A 20,570-nucleotide genomic window follows, 5' to 3' on the forward strand; every position below is an offset into this window, starting at 1 on the left:
GTTCCATTTTTGTACAAGTATGTCTGAAGAACCGTGTGTGAAGAAAAGTGTGAAACCGAGAGTGGTTCTTCTGTGGCACTGCTTAAAATCCCTTTGGCAAACCTAGTTCTGGAAGATGACTTCAAATAAATTTTTTTGTCCATTACAGGCCTCCTTCCTGTCTGACCAGCCGGAGCCCTACCTGCCCTTCCTCTCCCGTTTCCTGGAGACGCAGATGTTCGCCTCCTTCATCGACAGCAAGATCCTGTATCACGACGACGAGGACAAAGAGCACACGCTGCGAGTATTTGATGTCCGCGTGGACAAGATCCGGCTGCTGAACGTCAGAACGCCAACGCTGCGCACCTCCATGTACCAGAAGTGCACCAACATCGATGAAGCAGGTGAGAGGAGGCACATTTCAGACCAGTTTGGTTTGCTGTATACATGTTGTCACTGTTAAGATGTTAACTATATTATTTTTTCAGCTTTTGAAAGGGTGAGCTACCTTTACATTCTGTGAACATTTTAATGGTATTTGGCCTGATATTAGTGGTTTTACTCTACACTATTTACACAACATCAGCTTAATTAAGGGCCTATATCCCGGAAAGTCTCATCTTCCTAAGTAAGTAAATTTGCTTTATGTGGTATGCACACATTGTTAAAGTTTCAGCATGTACTGTTCACTCTGTACAGTCCATATCTTGAAACTAAACCACACAAAAAGTTTTCATTCAGTGTTTTTGTGATGTCATGAAATATACATTTGTACATGTATATAGTTACAGTACTGTGCACAAATTGTATGTACCTGTAAAAAATCAGATTACAAAGCTTCTTATCTGTGCGGTAAGTGATAATTTTCTCTGTGTATTTATTAGAATAAATACAAATAACATTCTTACAAACATTCATGCAAAAAACACAGTTTTTACATCACTGTGTTCATTATATCTTTGACACATTCATGAACCATGAATTCGCATCTGGAACCAAGCTCTATTTTTCAAACTAATTCACAAGAATTACAAAGTCACAAAAATTCTTGTTACTCCTTTTACTGTATTTATGTTTACCTGCATCAGTTCTAATGGGATCTGAAGTGTATACAGTAAGAACAAAAGAAAAAACTTACTGCTGAGAGAAATGGTTCGGAATAATGTGCCTATAATCTCTGCACAGTACTGTATGTATATAAACATAGATTTTGTATCGTTATATGTGTATATAGCCTGGGCTGACACACTCCATATGAAAATGTGTCACCCCAGGAAAAAGAAAGAAACTCCTGTTTTGTGCACGTATCATATAAGGAAGTGTGAGATACTGAGAGAATTTGCCTGATGCTTATGACTTATCTCATTTTCAGAGACATTCCTTAAAAAGCTCTATCAGAAAGTTGATCTGGTGGCCCCTCCGCCCCGTCCTATTTATCAGGAGAACAAGACACACCTTAGTGATTCAGGTCTCTCCTTCCATTTAGCCTGTATTCCTGGGTGGTGGCTGAATAGACTGAAACCCGCAATGCATTATGGAAATTATTTTGATTATGTAGTGTCATTAACCTTGCTGTGTCCTCCATTAGCCTTGTTTAGGCAAGGGCGGCGAAACACGGTAGTGTTCTGTCTCAAATGTAGTCCTAAAGGTTAAGTACATCATTATGGAAGGAAAGCAGCATTCTAGCCCTGAGCTCTAATTTGCCGTGGTGTCTCACTAAATATTCTTACAGGTATCGCTGTGTCTCTGTCAGTACATGGCACCTGATTTGCCAGATTTAAACGGATATGAATAATGCATTGTGGGAGTTTCATGTACTAACCATTGATGAAAACCCACAACATTAACAAGCTACAACTACACAGTCGTGATGTCTGTAAAGAGCCTTTGATCAGTGGTGAGAGGAGGCAGAGGGTTGTGTAATGTGCTTACTCACAGCATGCTGTGTGGGTGAGAATCAGTGGCTAAATGCCCTTTTTTCACTTTCTCACTCTCCCTGACTCGCACACTGCACAGTAGGCCCACAGGTGACGTAACACTCTAATGTTGACCACGAGCACTTCTCATTTCTTCATGTTATTAAAGGTCCTCTTGCTCTCTGTCCCCTCAGAGAAAGCCATAGAGATGCGGATGTGTAAGATCGACCACACGGCCCTCCATCCGCACCTGCTGGACATGAAGATCGGCCAGGGCCGCTATGAACAGGGCTTTTTCCCCCGACTGCAGTCTGATGTGCTGTCCACTGGACCCACCAGTAACAAGTGAGACTAGTCAGCCAGAACCATTTAGACAGGAGGGATTCTTTCAGCTAGCTAGTTTTATTTCGTTCCATAGGGTGGGAGTTATCGGTATACACTATTTGGACAATAGTATTGGGACACAAACACTTTAACTGACAGAAGCTTCCATAGGCATTAATATAAAGTTGTTCGCGTTTGGAACTCCAAAATGACTTGGATTAAAATCATTTTACATTTTCTTGTATGCATGAGCTAGTTTCTTATCTATTGATCTATTGGTCTTGTCTTAGATGGGCTAAGCGAAGTGCTCCTGCACAGTGGAGAAGGAGAGACAGACAGAAACAGCATGCTGAGCATCTCTACCTGGACAACGATCAGAGAGAGGCAAGCTGATAACCTTCTAGCCTTAAGCATGTGCTCTATTGGTTATACTTCACTTTAGCTTGTTTCTGCATGTTTCTGTCTCACTCTTTGTGTCCTTCTCTATGATTTCTGTCCTTTCTACCATTTGCTTTAGTTTACTGTTAGTTTTCACCTTTTCCGGGTAGCAAGACTGTATTAATTGTTTTGTTTTGTTTCTTCACTTTTATTGCCCGAACCTCTTTTCCTCCTCCCTTCTTTTTCTTTCTTTTATGACCCTGATGTTCTGCTCTGTCCTTTCTTACTCTCACCCATGCACACACACACATATACACTGTTAGCATCTGGAGTGTCTGTTTCCTGAGCTCCAGCTGCTTGTGGCTCTGGACTACTACTGGTTCTCACAGTCCTTCAGACCATGTATAAAGTCTGTCAAGGTGGACGCGGTATGTGCTGGTCAGCCTGTTAGATGTTGTAAATACCATTTCACCCTGATCCTGAAATGGCATTAGCAGGGGTATTCAACTCCAATGTGGTCCAGTCTTCAGCACAGTTTTGTTGTTTTTCTGCTCAAACATACCTGCTAAACCTGTCCACTAAATTTGAGCAGGTAAATCACCAAACTGTGTTGGGCTCCAGCCCTCCAGGACTGAAGAACTGAATATCCTTGCAATAGGGCTTTCCCTGCTTTAGCCCCTACACTGTTACTGGCGAGCAGTTTCACATTTGTAAACAAGCATCTGTTTAAGCTTAACAGTTTGCCCTATTCACTTCACACCTTAGTCACCTTTGACAATGAACAACCTGGAGACAATGAACATAGAGTAGACATGCTGTTTGCATTAATTGGATTTGATCACTTTCAGATTTCTTTTTGACCAGGTGTAACACACGCAAGATGCATAGTGATCGAAATAGCAAAAGATGTCTAATGGTGATTCGAGACCACATTTAACACAAGCATATACAGAATGTCAATCAGGCAAGCAGAAATACATCTATCAAAGAAGTTAATGATTACTGTTATGGATGCTGGTTATGGGAATATATGGGAATGGGCCATAACCATCTGCCAATTTCCATCTCCCCGTTAATGTGAAAATTAGATAAAGAGACAGTGACAGTTTGCATGCCTTGTTTACATCTGTGAAATCAGAAGCTAGTTGTAGTGGATATGCACATTGTGGTGAAGTCGCTTCATTCCCCATACATTGAATTCACCTGACTGCAGTTTGAGCTGCTTTGCAGTTTTAAACGCCCTGTGTGTGTGTTTACTTAAAAGACTGTAAAAGGAATAATTTGAATTGATTTATTATTTTTTTTAAATAAGAAATATCCTAGCCACCCAGTATGGTGGTCTTTTGTGCTCTTGTAGATCCTTATCCTTGTGGATGTGATTGCCTCTCCTACACTATTTATAGGCAGCATCTTGTGCCTTCTAACATATCATTCTGTGATTTGCAGAAGTACATCCAGGAGGCCAGAAACCTGGGCACCACCATCCGCCAGCCCAAGCTTTCCAATTTGTCTCCATCAGTTATCGCACAAACCAACTGGAAGTTCGTGGAGGGCTTGCTGAAGGAGTGCAGGAATAAGGTATAATTACAGATTTTCCACTGTAAAGTGTATATAGTGCCTTGGTTTTATCATAGACATAAAATCTAAAAGCAACATTTACTTTTTATGCAATCAGAACAGTAGGGTCTGATGTCAGAGTATATCATTGCTATCTAGGGGTTTGAACACAACACAAATAAACCACTGTCTGCCACCAATCTTTATATCTAACAATTGATTAAAATCAATACTGAGTTTTTGAGAATCAATACAGTATTACAAAACATAACATCACAATACTTTGATATATCAATATGTTCTAAAGTCCCTAATATCAATATAATTCCAATGTCATTGTGCTTCCCTAGTATTAATTATGCTATTCAGTATACTTTAAATGCATGCAGTCTGACTATGTAGTCTGTATCCCACTCAGACCAAGCGTATGCTGGTGGAGAAGATGGGCAGGGAGGCGGTGGAACTGGGCCATGGGGAGGTTAGTATCACCGGCGTGGAGGAGAACACACTCATCGCCAGCCTTTGTGACCTACTGGAGAGGATCTGGAGCCACGGCCTGCAGGTCAAACAGGTATACCAGCAACACGTTTCAACTTGTTTGTAGTCCTGGATGGACTGACAGTATCATCGCTGTGGTGTCAACAGATAAAAATATTATTTTTATTATTTGAGACCAGCTTTAATGCTTGGTGTAAGCTTGTGTCATCTCCTTTTTTCCTCAGGGAAAATCAGCTTTGTGGTCGCACCTGTTACATTATCAGGAGAGCAAAGAGAAGAGGGACGCAACACCGGCTAGTTTAGGCCCTCCTGGTAAGATTTTGATCTTCTTGCTTTAGCAGAGCTTAATGTTTTCCTTAATGGTGACTGGAAATGATTGCATTGGGTATTCTGATATATGTTGGAGTCTATCACCACATTCCTCTGTCTGTCTGTTTCTTAGGTATCATCCACGACACAGAGAGGCGGAAGTCAGATGCTGGCTGCGCTATGCCCCCTCTCAAAATATCCCTCATTCAGGACATGAGGTCAGTCTCAGAAAGCTTATGGTTGTCTTAATTACTGCAGTATACAAATGCTGAATCTAGGATCTTGGTAGCAGCATGTTGTTTTGTGGCAGTGGAGATTCTGGAACTTGTAAGATTACTGCCATCTAGTGGCCAGTAGTTGAACAACAAGCAAAGTTTTTAAATCGTTTTCACTTGGTTAAAGGTGGACGTAATAATGCAGTTTATGTGTAGACTTTCTTAATTAGAACCAACCGCTTTTTGTTACTATATTGGTTACTATATTCAAGTGCTTAAATTTTATGTGCATTACAAAAACACTAGAAAAATTGTACTGTTACCAAATCTGATTATTGAGCTGTCAATGAACCTTTAAGTACAAAAGCATCTCTGCATGTATAACAATACTCTTCTTTTTGATGTGTTGGTGTATAAAATTATATTGTATGCAGACTTTTGCTAGATTAGGAGTATATACTGGGGCAGTCTGAGGAAAAGTCGTCTTCGTGCATTGCGTGAAGACGACGGAAAGAAAGGAGAGTGGTGTGTATGTGTGTATGTGCGTGTCGGCACATTACTTCCAGTCTAATTAGCAGAAGCCCCCCTGCAGAGCCCTCTGGTGAGACTGCAGAGAGCAGGAAGCCCTTAGCGTGCAGCTGTGCCCTGAGTTTACCCCGTCCGCAGTCACACTAAGTATACACACAAAACACCTTAACCTTGGGCTGGCTCAGCAGCTCACTCTGAACATCCAAGTACTAGAAATTGCTTCTTATTTACCTGGGTGAGTTACTGATAGATGTCTATCAGTATCTATCAGATAGAGGGTGTATGAAAAGCATATAGTACTCATTCAGGATGTGCGATATAGCAGGAATATGCATCATGATATTTGTTGATCTGTTTAGTTGTTCTCTGTACTTGCTGTTTAGCTGTCTGTTTTGATATCATTGCGGTAACAAGGTTGCATGCACTCATTATGGACGTGAATGTCATGGTTATACATGGACAAAGAAAAAGCCTGGAAACCTTCTGGAAGTAGGTTTAATGGTCTGGTGAAACAAAAATGTTTGGAAGAGTAAAAGTGAGACATTCAACCCCAAGAACACTGTACCAGCTGTGGCGGTGGTAGCAGCATCATGCTCTCAGGCTGTTGGCTGCCAGTGGAACTTGTACATTGCACAAGGTGAATGGAATAATAAAGAAGTAGGACTATCTGAAACCATCAGCTAGACAGTTGAAACATGGACACAATTGCATGTATTAACGGAAGAATGACTCCAAACACACATCAAAGTGGTTTGTACAAATGGCCATGGACATGGAATGTGCTTAAATATCAGGTCCTTGCCAAGAAACCAAACAATTTAAATGCTCTGTACATGATTTCACTCACAGTTCGTTAGCTCTCTAGTTTGGTGTTTGTACTCAGTCCTGGCTCTGTAAATGGGACACAGAGTGGCATTCATGCACTGGATGGGTGAGCAGGGGACACTGTCAAGAAGAGAGGGTCAGAACTTGGCTTGTTCATGGCTACCAGTATTGTCTGGTGATGGTGCAATTTGCTAAGGGACATTTAACCATCTATTAACTTGATAACACTGTCATCAAACTGCCCACCCCATTAGGTCAACTGCTGGTCAAACACCACCCAGTTCTGCCTGATGAACAAGCTTATGTAGTGTGTGAGGAGAGGATCTATACATGTTAAAACCTTGAAGGATGTTTTGGTTCTGCATGCACCATGCACTCCCTCATCACCCCTTCATGGTGGTTATTTCTGTGTTGTAGCTGTGAGGGTAGAAAAGGTGGTGGTGTGTGGGGGGGATGGCAGGGTTGTCTGTGGAGAAATGGGGTTATTTTGTGAGAGCCTCGGGGGGAGGGGCAGCACTTACGAACGGGAGCAGACAGCTCTCAGTGGCAGAGCTGGAGTGGAAGGGAATGTGTCTGGACAGGGCTGCCATGATAGTGGCTCCGAGCGATGACAGCAGGCTGGCTGATGATGCAGGGAGTCTGGGCCCAGAGCTGCTCCTCCTGCTGCCCTCCTTTTCTCTCCTGGAGCTTCTCTTCCAACGGTCAGCCCACTAGAGGAATGCATGACGAGACTCAAGAGATGCTTCTAGCATGTGTTTACGTAGCCCCGCTTATTTAGACAGCGTTGTTATCTGCTGAGTGTTTGTATCTGTACTGGTTATTAGGACTGACATCTATTATCTATTAAAATTGACATTTTGGAACAGGCAATGATTCATATCTGTAACCATGCAGAGAATATACCATGAAGCAAACTTAATGATATATTCTCTGTATGGTTACAGATGGTGTGTCAATGAGACGGACAGGGTCAGATTTAAGCATTAGCTCCACAGTGTTTCCACTGAAAGCTACAGTATGAAATATCGCCTTCGTCCCACATCCAGCTTTTTGATCAGGCAAACAATACCACAGCAACCACTTGGCAGCATGCAGGCCACCATAGAAACCACCTGAGATACCGTAGCAACCACCTAGAAACACCATAACAATCACTTAGCAATCACCTAACAACCCCACAGCAACTACCTGGGAAACAATAACAGCTGCCTACCATGAACCTAACAATCACAAAACAACTCCTAGAAACCACCTAGCAACACTTTAGCAACCACCTAGCAGTGCCAGAACAGTCACTTAGCAACCATCTAGCAGCCACCTAATAACACCCACACAACCACAAAACAACCCCCTAGAAACCACTTAAGCAACACTACTTAGCAGCTGTCTAGCAACCACTTAGAAACACCATAGCAATCCCCTGGTATACAACAGCAACTTTCAGCAAAAAATACTCTCGTCCTAGTGATCAGCCTAGCAACCACCTGGAAGTGGGATCCACTTATGCTGTGCAACAAATGCATTTTTTTTACAGTTGTGAACGGCTACGTTTTCCAAGATCATCCCAGTGCCCTCCTTCCAGGGACAAAGCCCCACTGAACACAACACACACATCGCCTTTCTCTAATAATGACGGACAATCATCACCTACCACTGTTGATTGCGTCTATAAAGATCAGTTGAATGCTGGATATGAAATCAGACATTTGGCAACACAGTTGACCTCCCTTGTTCTTCTTTCAGGCACATTCAAAACATCAGTGAGATTAAGACGGACGTGGGGAAGGCCAGAGCCTGGGTGCGACTCTCCATGGAGAAGAAACTGCTGTCCAGACACCTGAAGCAGCTTCTGTCTGACCATGAGCTCACCAAGTAAGACGCAATTTCACAGATTTCATTTTTTTCTGATCTGGCACAAGCTTGTTTCTTTTGTGATCGTAGCAAAGTCTGGCGGTGACCTCCTTCCATTCCTTTGACATGATGTTTTAATACAAATCCCATTTTCATTTAAATAAGGCGACCGAGACGCATATCTATAATAAATGAACATATTGGAGGTATTATCTCGGAATGCAGCAATCTACCATTAAAAATGAAAAGTGCTTTATTATTGATGAGCGCTGCAGACTGAACTAGGTCACATGCGTAGTAGCATTCTTTTGAGGGGTTCTTTCACAACTTGAAAGATTGTCTGCAGCTCTACTGTTTTCAGGATGAACTCAAAACGTACTTTGCACTTCCAATGTTGTTGGGGTGCGTTTAAGATATCATCTTCCGTTTTGTTTCCTGCAGGAAACTTTATAAGCGCTACGCTTTTCTGCGCTGTGACGATGAGAAGGAGCAGTTTCTCTATCATCTCCTGTCTTTCAATGCTGTCGACTACTTCTGTTTTACCAACGTCTTCACCACAATCAGTGAGTGACAACACAAAGCAGCTCACAAACATCAGATACAGGTCTTCTGAGGAAGCATATAAAGGAGCACATTCCAGCTTACGTCTCGTTACACCTCTCTCTTTTGATTATTGCAGTGATTCCATACCACGTTGTCATCATTCCCAGTAAGAAGTTGGGGGGCTCCATGTTCACAGCCAACCCGTGGGTCTGCGTCTCTGGAGAGCTGGCCGAGACCGGAGTTCTCCAAGTGCCTAAAAACACTTTGGAGATTACCTTTGAAGTAAGCAACAGTTCTGTTATATTCACAAAATTTTTACTGTGTTTATGTGTTTATTTTCATCTGCTGGGCTTATTATTGTATTATTAATTGAAATTTTCCCTAAAAGCATAATATATTCGTTGTCAGTCTAAAGCAATGTGAATTGCTTTTATTTAGAATGATAAACTATGAGCTTAAGGCTACTAGTATTAGCTTCAGCCTGAAAACTATCAAGGGTAATATAATAGGGTCCTATTACTTCGTCATTTAGGTTCCATAATTTATTAACTAAACATTTGTTAATTTTTATGAACATGCAATTTAGTAATTTTGCACAGAACAAGCATAGCATGGTTGTCAAGCAAAAAAACTTATAAATAGAGTTTTTTTCATAATTGCAGCTTCAGAAGAAATACATTCAATGGAATTCATTTCTATTTGTCCATTCATCATGACTTTATAACTTTTTTTACACAATGTAAAGAACAACTCACTGATTCAAATCATGTAAAAAAAAAAGCCAAAAATGGAGATAAAAGGTTTTTGCATGACAGCAAAGATATGTTGGAGTGACCAAAATGTCCTTGTTATTACAGACCCCTGATTTTGAACAGAGGTCTGATAACTGGACTGAGGATTTATTGATTGGTGCAGGTTCAATTTGAGCCTAATAGTTGTTTATTGTGCCCTCTCCCCAGTGCCAGAACCTGGGCAAACTGACCACAGTCCAGATGGGCCACGATAACTCAGGACTGTATGCCAAGTGGCTGGTTGAGTGTGTCATAGTCCGGAATGGAATCACAGGGCACACTTACAAGTAAGTATGGTGAAACAAGTTTGCCAGTCGTCCCAACAATCTATCCATGCTCTGCCACTTTCTTTTGTGAATGAATTGAGGTTGTTCAGTTTCGTTTACAGCCCCTCTATGCTGACGTTAGCTTGATTACACACCGGTAACATTCTGTAAAGCTTCAATCCTATTAACGGTGGCTACGCATAAAGGCATTCAAATGCGGCACATGGGTTAGACCATTGTTATTGGACACTGGATATGGAAAACTACATACCGTGTGCACTTGTTTAGGTTTCCATGCGGCCGCTGGCTGGGAAAAGGGGTAGATGACGGAAGCTTAGAGAGGATTTTGGTGGGAGAGCTGGTGACTGCCAGCACGGAGAACGAGGACAGAATGTGCCGCACTCCCCCCATGCAGCAGTCCCCCGGGATGATGCGGCGATTCGTCACCATTTCACCAAACAGCAAACCAAGTAAGTTATCTGAGCAATGGACCAAACTGGTAAGACAGCTGCATCATAGTGGAAGCACAATGAATTATAAGTTGTACCATTTGATATGACACACATGCCACACAAAGAATGTCTATTAAAGACATGTTTGGTATTTTGTCTTTAACAGAGCTGAACACAGGTCAGATCCAGGAGGGAGTTGGGGAGGCAATCAACGGCATTGTGAAACATTTTCATAAGCCTGAGAAAGAGGTAAGGGCCCAGAAATTCCAGGAGAGCCAGTGTCCAGCACACTTGATCTACCTGGACATTAGTTGTGTTTGAGCAGGCAAATAATCAGACAGAATGGTTCACAGGCACTGCAATAGACATGGTCTGTCTTGTTTCAGAGGGGTAGTCTAACGCTGCTGCTCTGTGGAGAGTACGGTCTGGTCTGGGCTTTGGAGCAGGTGTTCCAGCATGGCTTCAAATCACCACGCCTCTTCAAGAATGTCTTCATCTGGGATTTTCTAGGTAATAAACATTTCGCTGAATTTGACCCGACTTTGTGACAGTATTTTTCAAGAGTGGTACATGATATGTTTCCATGCTTGTCTTCGCAGAGAAAGCGCAGGTCTACTTTGAGAGTGCCGAGCAGAGTCAGGTGACCCAGGACGAGAACTATCAGACGAGGGTGCGCCACTTTTGCCGCTTCATGCGTGCCATCAGCAGCACACCCCGAAACATTGGCAAAGATGGAAAGTTCCAGATGCTTGTGTGCCTCGGAGCCAGGTAGGCCTGTGATTCACAAAGAGTGCTTCAGATCTCAATCTAATGTCTACTTTCCACATCTGAAGGATACTGTCAGTGATTATATACAGTAATCGGAACACATATTCTTAACCTAGAAGGACAGGAACCTAGCCAACATGCTCATGTAGAGCTCAGTTGGGCTTCCCAAATGGGCCCCATCGATGTGCAGTGCACAACCCAGATGGAGCCCATGTTTAACCCCTCTTGGTCCCATCACTGACTCTGGTGGGACCCTGGTGGGCATCCATATGTGGGGCCAACATGGAACCCATGGACAAAACTAGTTGGGCTAACCATACAGGTCTCACATGGGCATGTTATCTGGCAAACTAGCTGACGTGAATTTAGAGATGATTTTTTTTCTTTTCCAATTCCAATAGCAATATGAACATTTTATATAAAATAAATAGAATCCAATCATGCCCAGAGTACTTACTCTACTACCTTATAGATTATTTTTCTTTTGTCCGATATTAGATCTAGCCTTTTCAGAGCTATGCCACCTCTACTTGAAAAACACTTGAATGAGAACCCAGTCCCCACAAATGAGTGCCAACATTTTCTCTTGTCGAGCCAATTGACTGTTTGCTAGACAGAAAGCATATATATATATATATATATATATATATATATATATATATATATATATATATATATAAAGAGAGAGAGAGAAGAATTGTTTATAAATCATTGTATTGTGTTAACTTATTTTAATGTACCAATGACTACAAAAAAATGCTTTTATTTTTCATTGCTTTTATACGGTCAATGGAACATGCATAATAAGCCACTCAGTTTCTGTTCTTGCTAGAAATGTTAATATTTGATTAAGGTGAAGAATATGTTTAGTGTTCAATTTACTTATTTAACTGCTTTGTAACCTTAAAAATACACTTTTCATTACTCTTTAATGATAACTCAGGTGCAACTCATTTTGGTGCAGTGTCTACATTGTACATATCAGCATTAGCAGATATGTAGATAAAAATCATAGATATCAGCCAAGAATACCCCATACCGGCGCATCCCTATGTTAGAGTGTATTTAGAGTTTCAGATCCCACAAACCATTCCGATACCTGTGTTTTGATTAGAAAGCAGAGCATGTTGTTTCCATCCATTAGACACAGTGTAAGCCCCTATGTTTCTCTACACCTCCTGCAGAGATCACCTGCTCCATCACTGGATAGCCCTGCTGGCTGACTGTCCAATCACTGCACAGATGTATGAGGACACGGCACTACTAAAAGACCATTCTTTGGTGAACTCTTTGATCAGAGTGTTACAGACTTTGCAAGAATTTAACATCACTCTGGAGGCCTCTCTAGTCAAAGGGATCGGAATCTAAAACCTCCCCCACCGAAGAAGGACGAAGGCCCTAACCCAGGCAGAGCAGCGGGGACCATGGACTTTTATTGCTTTTTTACGTGGAGAGACTTGAACAAAAGGACTAAACCTGGCTTACATTAAAGCTACTGTCATGTTTGCCATATATTAAGTGCAATGAGCCTTTTCAAAACGTGTCATTATTTTTATCCTTGACGATGTTGCTGTTAGACATTTAAGATATGTTTTGTATTATGATCCATACTTTTCACAAGAGGTTAAAAAAAAAGAAAATCAAAAACAAAAAAACACCCACCTGTGCTATACCGTTTTATTGAAAGCTCAATATTTTCATTGTTATTGTGAACTGCTGACAATGGCTATATTTAAAAGGAGAACAAAGAAGGAAAACTGGTAATATATTTTCAAAGAAGAACAGTATTATTTTGATATGTTTGTCAAGTTGCTTGCTCTGTGGTCTATCTAATCCATACTGTCACAGTGCAGAGTTTAAAGCAAATGATGTAGAAGTATGCTTTATAAGTATAACTCATGGGAACTTCATGTTTTAATTAAAAAAACAAACAAAAAAACAAGAAATAAGCTCTTGTTTTTAAAATGTTGGCAGGGGACCTTTCCCCAAGAGTAGTATGCAAATCTCCATTAGCACATACTGAGGTTGGAATACGATCCACTAGAATGGGTGATGATAGGTCTTGATATAATGATGCACAAATGTATTTTATGATAAAGGAATCACATAATTCACATTGCTCTCTAGAACTATTTTAAATAACTTTGCATTATTGCCCACACACTTTAATGGCCAGATTTTTTTTTCTTTAAACCCCTTTAAATACCTCTAAACAATTTATTCCTCCTAGCTCTAAAGCAACGCTACATTCCTCATCTGTTTTTATCCCTCAGGTCTGCACACTGGCCTTTGCTAATAGCCCAGGAACATTACAAAGCAGCGCTGAGTGTTTGTTGGCCTTCATGAAGCCCCCAGATCAACCCATCTGTTTCTGCTATGCAATATGTACATGTCTAAAACCCCACCACTTATTTAGATGATTTAGAATATGCTGATGAAAGCAGAGATTTCCTCCAACTGTTCTAAAGTGTAGCATATATTGTAGTTTGGATGACAAAAGCTCATTGGAGGTTGTCATTCATGTGCCAATACCATTCAGATTTGTGGAAGCCTACGCAACCACTCTAGACACAGTTGGCATGAGCATTGTTTGTTTCTTGATACATTTATAGACAGAACCGTGTAATGTAGTGCTAAATAAGTGAGCAACAGTGTACAGTGTATAAAATGTATTAAAAGTGATAATTCCATGCCGGTGTCACGCGTCGTCTTTAATGTACAGGGCACTGATAGAGCTGTCTAAAGGAATGAGAAATGTGAAATTCAGGGCTCAGTTAGGCATTTCATTAAAGGACTTACTGCAGCCTTTATTGATCACTGATGGCTGCACTAATTTATTCATGCTTATTGGTTCATTCTTAACCATGTGCACCTCATATTTATGCCAGAATATGTCTAGAAAAACTGTTTCAGTACACTGTGATTCTGTTTAAAAAGCAATGCAAAACAACTGACTTGGTACATCCAGCAAGGCCATGTGTTAATTCTATTTTGTTGATGGTACGTTATTTTTTGTGTGATCCCAGAATTTGAAGTGGATTTATCAGGATAACAAATTTGTTTTCTCCAGAAAAAAAAATTGTGATCTTAAGAAAACATGATTTATCTTGAAATCACAAGTAAATATAAATATGGTTATTAATTATTTCACAGCCTTTCTGGACTTTCTTTGTGTCAATGCATTAATGATAATGATAAGATTTTTTTGTCATTCATTTTAAGCGTCACTCTGCCACACAACCTTCCCCTCAATTGTTTTACAGAGCCATTAAAGGTAGAAAAATCATATTTAGAAACATTTACTAAATGTAATAAATCATTCCCTCAGTTTAATACATTTACCAATTCGTTCCCTCAATTTAATAAACAGTTCTAGCGTGAGGGATTGTTTATTCAGTTTTGGGAACAGTTTATGTCTCTAAATATTATTTTTCTACCTTGATGACTGGAGGGCTCTCTAGTTTTTACAGTAAACAGCTGTGTTAACCCTCATTTCTGTACAAAGGCTCTCAGCAACCGACTGGCTGCAGTCTGCTCCTCGGTTCGCGCTCTTTGCAGTGCACTACAAAACAAACAGCGACTCCCCGCACTGCACTCTGGGAAAACGAGTCCTGCCTCTTCTACTCCGGCTGTAACAACTCTGTTTTGTTCAGGTCGGATCCGTGTTTTAGGCGCTTTTTACCAAAGCAAATACAAGACGGCACTAATATACCAGCAGCTGTGTTCATACTAAAAGAGTCAGACAACAAATAACATACACAGTCAGAATCGTTTTGATTCGCATGTTCCTACAAATCCCAAGATGCGACTTTCTTAAAAGGAAAAAAGAGGCTTTGCTGATTGGTTGAAGTTCTGTTCAAACCGCGGCGCTCCGCTCCTTATATGGAGTTCCTGCGGAGCGACGCTCCTTATATGGAGTTCCTGCGGAGCGACGCTCCATTTTGCTCCGGTATTTGTGCGCTAATGCTGCTCCACCATTCATCTGCGTGTGGCTCGAGTAAGACATGCGCAGTGCGGAGGAATAAAGCGAACGGAATTCAAAGTTTCCGACGGTAAGAGCTTTGTTATTGTTGCTCCTAACTCCGATTTAAACTACGCGACATTTTGTGCAACACGCTCGGGCTGCTCGTCTGCAGTTTAGTGGAGGTTTGTGTGAGAAACGTGCGTTTGCCCTGCCCGCGCGCTGGGGTTATTTACATCCAACAATGGAGCGTGGATGTGGAGCGTGGCATGGCAGCATGCTAGCTAGCATGCTGGCTAGCAGGCTATTCCCTAACAATAGCCAACTCCGTCCGAGAAGGCGATTTGGCGCTCTCCACGGGCGAAAGTTTGAATAAATGGAAACGGACTTCGCCCGTCTGAACGTTTTAATCAAACGCGTTGAATTCGAGGTGTCGGGAAAGTACGGCGGAATCCCGCCGGACGACGGATTTCGTTTAAACGTTAGTTTAGGAAACACGACCTCCCACCCCTTTTTGTCTGGGGTTCATCAGCGCACAAAACACGCTAGCGATAAAGTCGCTCTTTCGCTTTTGTTTTCCGTCGCTGTTGCTGTAAACGAAGTTGCGTGTAGTTTGGCTGTGTTTCTGGATGTAACCTGAGGTCTTTCGGCCGTAGTTAACGTTGACTTCGTCCGTAGTAACGGAGACGGAGCGACGGCTCCATAGTAACGAACACGTTTGCACGGAAGATGCGCGCGCTTTAACCCGACCTTCCCTCAGAAAGTTAAAGACCGTGATCGGACGCCACGTTTGGGTCGGTTCGCATTTTTAAGGCTCAAACTTCGCTATTATGGCTGTAAAAGTCACTTGCCTTCGATTTTACACAACTTCGGCTGCAGTAAACACCTTTTATTTGCCCGTATAAACCCGTGTTTGCGGGTCGTCGTGGCTCCTCGGCTGAACTAGCTAACGTTAATGAGCTCAGTTTGTCTGAGTATCCCTTCAACACACGACCAAGACGAGTCAACAAGCCGCTCTGGTTTTAAAGTTAATATTGATTTATTATTATTATTATTATTATTATTATTATTATCTAGGCAGCTGTTGTGAAATATAGAAAGTAGGTCAGTGCAGCTGACTCGTGCCGTTTTGCCAGAAAAGCAAGTCTGAACATTAATTTTTCTGGAATAAAGTCTGTCCAAATACAGCCGTGTTTGTTTTGGGCTCATAATTCGCATAAAATACCGAAATCTGGCTGAATGTTTGACAAGTGTCCTCGCAGAGCGCCGTGACCGCCCCCTCCATCACCCGCCTAAATTGTAGCCTGATGCTAGCAGAAGGGTTCGGCTGCTCTAACGCTGGTTTACGTTCACTTACAGAAGCAACCAGAGATGTTCGGGTTTCACAAATCCAAGATTTACCGCAGTCATGACGGCTGCTGTATCTGCAAGACCAAGTCGTCCAGCTCCAGGTTTACAGACAGCAGCAGATACGAGGAAAACTTCCGACTCTGCTTTGGGTGAGAACCGCTTTAACTCTTTGTTAGCCATTTCTTCAAGGAGCACATGCTAATGGTGCTGTTAAAGCCATTCTCCCAGATAAATAACCCCCCCCCCCCACACACACACACACACTTTACTATATATGCATTTATTCAGTGTTGGACTGGATCTAATTTTTTTGTAATTGTAATTTTTTCTTTTTTGTCAGGTTATCTGAGGACAGAGTTGGAGATATCTGCAATGCCTGTGTTCTGCTGGTGAAAAGATGGAAAAAATTACCGCTCGGATCCAAGAAGAACTGGAACCATGTAGGTTGACCTTAACCGTAACAAAATGAGCAGATGAGATGAGCATAGCTGCCCTTCCTCCTTTCATTAGATATTTATTTTGCTGTCTTTCAGGTTGTGGACGCGAGAGCTGGACCGGGCTTCAAGCTGACCAAACCCAAAAAAGTGAAAAATATTGATGGAAAGAAGAAAAGCAAGCTGAAGAAGCTGCATAAATTTAAACGACAGAGTAGGTCACCCAACTTATTATTATTATTATTATTTTTGTTTTTAGATGTTATTTTTTTCAGTAGTAAAAACGGTAGTCGGTAGTCCCCTCACAACCTTCCCCAAGATCAGCCACTTCTGAGTAGTACATATTTTTGCTCTCTTTGCCAGTTGCTTGTGTGAATAAAAACAAAGCTATAGTCTTTGAGGCATTTAAACTTTTCTTGCAAAAAAAAAAATCATGTCTAACAAAGTTGTAATCTTGTGCATCTAGAGTGAAAATGCGCACTGCACAAAAGTGGTCGATGTTTGGGGAGAAGTTTGGACAACTTTTATTTCAGCAGCAAAATTAAATGGTGCTTAAGTTTGTTTAGTGACTATTTACTGTTCTCCCCCACACTTTAAAAAAAAAAAAAAAAAAAAAAATGTGGCAGACAGTATTTATTAACCTTGTGTCTAAATGAAGGTTGTATTCAGATGTATGTCTTGTATCGTCAGATTCTGATGCCCACAGCACTACATCCAGCCTGTCCCCCTCTCAGTCTCCCAGCCACAGTCAGTCTGATGATGGCTCAGACATTGAGACCAAGCAAAGGCGTCCGACGCCTGCTGGCTTCTCATTCCTTGATCTGTCCTACTGGAAAAGGTAATGCACTGTGAGTGTTGAAGTAATGCTGTTTGTGATGTAAATTACATTTACATTCATAATTTTGGCTTTTTGTGTTTGCAGGCAGAAAGTGTGCTGTGGGATCGTCTATAAAGGGCGTTTTGGCGAAGTCATTATCGATCCACGCCTTTTCAAGCCCTGCTGCAGCACCAAGGACCGAGCAGCGTTGGCGCCCACTTCAGACTCTCAGAACTCTGAAACACTGCCCTCTCCTCTCCCAGAGGACTTGAAGGAGACTTGGTGATTTACAGCACCTCCTCCAGTGTCTCATTGAGGCTCCCTAGCTTTGTCTCCAGTGGCAGACTCAAATATCATTCCCATGTTAGCTCACTGTGTATGAATGCTGTTGACTTTTTTTTTTTCTCCCCCCCTGCTTTTTTATGTTTAACGTTTTGAGATTTTTGTATAATTTGTTTTTCTTTAAGAAAATGAGTGGGAGTAAAGACAAAAAAAAATGAATGGGCATTATTAGTACATATTCATAGGATCAAAATCGGGTTGAAACGGCTTAAGACGTGTAATACAGGTATTTTTTATTTTATTTTTTATACTTTTTTTTTTTTTTTTTGGCACTGTAAAGTATGTTTGACATTGACTTCTGTAGTGTTTTTGTAAATATCTTTATTTTCAATACCAGTGCATCAAAAGCCTCCTCTGGCTCCTAGTTTCCTATGTGTAAATTTGAGTTATTATAAATGTTCTTGAAATGCCATATTCGTCTGTGTCAAACAGGACTGTGTTAATGAAATGGTTCGAATCTTAAGCAATTTAGTTAAACCGTGCCTACCAGTTTCTCCTTGATCTGCATGTGTTAGCAGTGCAGTGAACAGGTTCATGGATATTCATAATGTGAATACAGCTCTATTTTTGTTCGTTACATGCACGTGCGTCAGTTCGACTCCCAAGTTGCTGGTTCCATGAGCGACGTTAGGTACCTTAAAGCGTTCTTTGAGTTCTTGCTTGGATACAAGCTACAGTTCTAAAATTCTTTTAAAATAAACTAAACTGCTCGCCATTGTTTTGCGAGTCTATCAAGGAATAAAAATACATACTTTAATATTGCTGTTTAAAATTCTATTTATGAAAGTATTCTGAATAAGCATGTGTTTCAGTGTGTAATCGCTGGTTAGAATTGCTCATCATTTACAAATGCTGGTGTGCCTATTACTACTGTAGGTTTTTATTATTGTTTTTGTGATTATGCTTATTTAGTTGGGTTTAATTATGGCCACCAGCAGTTATTTCACTACACAGACTTTAGCAACGCTTGATGTCACGATGCAGTTGCTAAACGTTCATGTATTTTGGCATCTGCTTATGATCTGTTTCTCACTTGGCGCAAATGTGTATTTATGTACAAAAAGTCCTCAAAACTTCAGCTGTATAACCTGTCTTGGCATCATGATACAGACTAGCTTTCTCTTTGTAACACAAATGGGGAAGAGCCGTTCGTCACATTTGTTGCTATGCTGTTCAGGTAACTTGTCATTCAGAGTGATGGTACAATGAGTGGTTAAAGAGCCATTGTAGGGCTGAGTAGTCTTTCATTGTATTATTGGAATGAATGTTTGATCTCACCAGCAATACTGAGTCAATAGTGATGCTAACCAAACTAAACTCTGGTTTTCAGAATCTGAGAAAGCTAATATTACATGATGTCAGTATAAGGTTCAGGGAAACTATTTACATGGTACATTTTCAGTCAATGTTAATGTGCCTTATGAGAGATTTAACTGATATCAGAACATGAATTTGTCTTTTCTAATTTATACTATTTATTCAAATCTGTCTGTACAATTGATGCTGTAAAGAGGTTTTTGTGCACTTTTTATACTTTTATAATTTTTGTATCTTAATTTTGATCACATTTGTATTTTAATAAAACTTTGTATGTAAATTGGTTTCAAGTAGTGGTTTCTTGTTGCCAAAACTGACACTCATAAAAATCTAGTCAAGCAAATAAACAAGAACTCTATAAGGATATTTGCTAAATGCTGGAAATGGTCAGCTCACATGGTCTATTTAGTTGACGTACCAAAGAAATCTTTGCTTGTAGAAGATTTTACAGTCTTAGAAACACCAGAGGGAGCCAAAGACAACTGCAAGAATGTCCTCCACTACTGTTTCTGGCAGTGACCCTGTAATACCTCAAGGACCAGATTCCTCAATGTGGATTAAGCCTTATCTTGGGCTGAACTGCAGTGCAGGTGGTCAATCAGCATTAAAACTAACCCTATGAGTTTACACTTTGATTAAGAAATGAAAAAATATTTCAAAAGGAAATTGAAAATAATAATATAAATTTTATATATATATATATATATATATATATATATATAATATTAAAAATAATAAGGCTTTTCTCTTAATCTGGCTTTCCTAAAAATAATACATGATGAAGGCTCCTAGGACAAACCCTCAGAAGTTCATAGGAATGTTCTTTAAAAATCTGAAGAGGTTCTAAAATATTCTCTTATGAAAGTCTTCATTATTTTCCTAAGATTTTTTTTAACACACTCATGATTGGTTGCTTTTTTTAGGACAAATGGAGGAAAAACTAAGCCTTCAAAACCTTTCAGTAAACAAGAGCTAGATGTGTTTTCCTATTGTAAACAATTATCAGTACTTTAAAACAACCTGCACTTTCAATCCAGTTCATTAGACACTTTTTCGAGTAATTCAACAATTTTAATGGATTATTTTAAAGGCAGACTTTCTTAACTCATAGGGTTGGTTTCCCAGACAGGGATTAAGCCTGGTGGTGGA

At 40.7% G+C, this 20,570-nt stretch overlaps 2 protein-coding genes across 4 annotated transcripts in view; both read left to right on the forward strand.

Annotated features, from left to right (window-relative positions):
- dennd5a (DENN/MADD domain containing 5A) overlaps positions 1-13,890 on the forward strand; it is a 58,222-nt gene extending 44,332 nt beyond the window's left edge. For both annotated transcript variants that reach the window (XM_072659872.1, XM_072659873.1), the window contains 16 exons: positions 149-383; positions 2,090-2,240; positions 2,510-2,603; positions 4,044-4,175; positions 4,573-4,725; positions 4,877-4,964; positions 5,095-5,179; positions 8,273-8,401; positions 8,822-8,943; positions 9,060-9,205; positions 9,883-10,001; positions 10,269-10,450; positions 10,599-10,681; positions 10,819-10,942; positions 11,032-11,200; positions 12,385-13,890. In XM_072659872.1, coding sequence (XP_072515973.1) covers positions 149-383; positions 2,090-2,240; positions 2,510-2,603; positions 4,044-4,175; positions 4,573-4,725; positions 4,877-4,964; positions 5,095-5,179; positions 8,273-8,401; positions 8,822-8,943; positions 9,060-9,205; positions 9,883-10,001; positions 10,269-10,450; positions 10,599-10,681; positions 10,819-10,942; positions 11,032-11,200; positions 12,385-12,568 — 2,196 coding nt within the window. In that variant the 3' untranslated portion in view covers positions 12,569-13,890. The remainder of the gene's footprint in view (positions 1-148; positions 384-2,089; positions 2,241-2,509; positions 2,604-4,043; positions 4,176-4,572; positions 4,726-4,876; positions 4,965-5,094; positions 5,180-8,272; positions 8,402-8,821; positions 8,944-9,059; positions 9,206-9,882; positions 10,002-10,268; positions 10,451-10,598; positions 10,682-10,818; positions 10,943-11,031; positions 11,201-12,384) is intronic.
- A 1,291-nt stretch (positions 13,891-15,181) lies between these two features.
- sinhcafl (SIN3-HDAC complex associated factor, like) lies at positions 15,182-19,701 on the forward strand. 2 transcript variants are annotated; one of them, XM_072660294.1, is made up of 6 exons: positions 15,182-15,252; positions 16,521-16,660; positions 16,852-16,951; positions 17,045-17,159; positions 17,636-17,783; positions 17,868-19,701. In XM_072660294.1, exons 2-6 carry the CDS (start codon positions 16,533-16,535, stop codon positions 18,046-18,048), a joined length of 672 nt encoding a protein of 223 aa, XP_072516395.1. In that variant the 5' UTR covers positions 15,182-15,252; positions 16,521-16,532; the 3' UTR covers positions 18,049-19,701. The 2 variants fall into 2 exon arrangements, with proteins under 2 accessions (XP_072516395.1, XP_072516394.1); XM_072660293.1 differs by lacking the exon at positions 15,182-15,252 and adding an exon at positions 15,779-16,188.
- The last annotated feature ends 869 nt before the right edge of the window (positions 19,702-20,570 follow it).

Source organism: Salminus brasiliensis, chromosome 17 (genome assembly GCF_030463535.1).
Source record: "Salminus brasiliensis chromosome 17, fSalBra1.hap2, whole genome shotgun sequence".
Classification (NCBI taxonomy): Eukaryota; Metazoa; Chordata; class Actinopteri; order Characiformes; family Bryconidae; genus Salminus; species Salminus brasiliensis.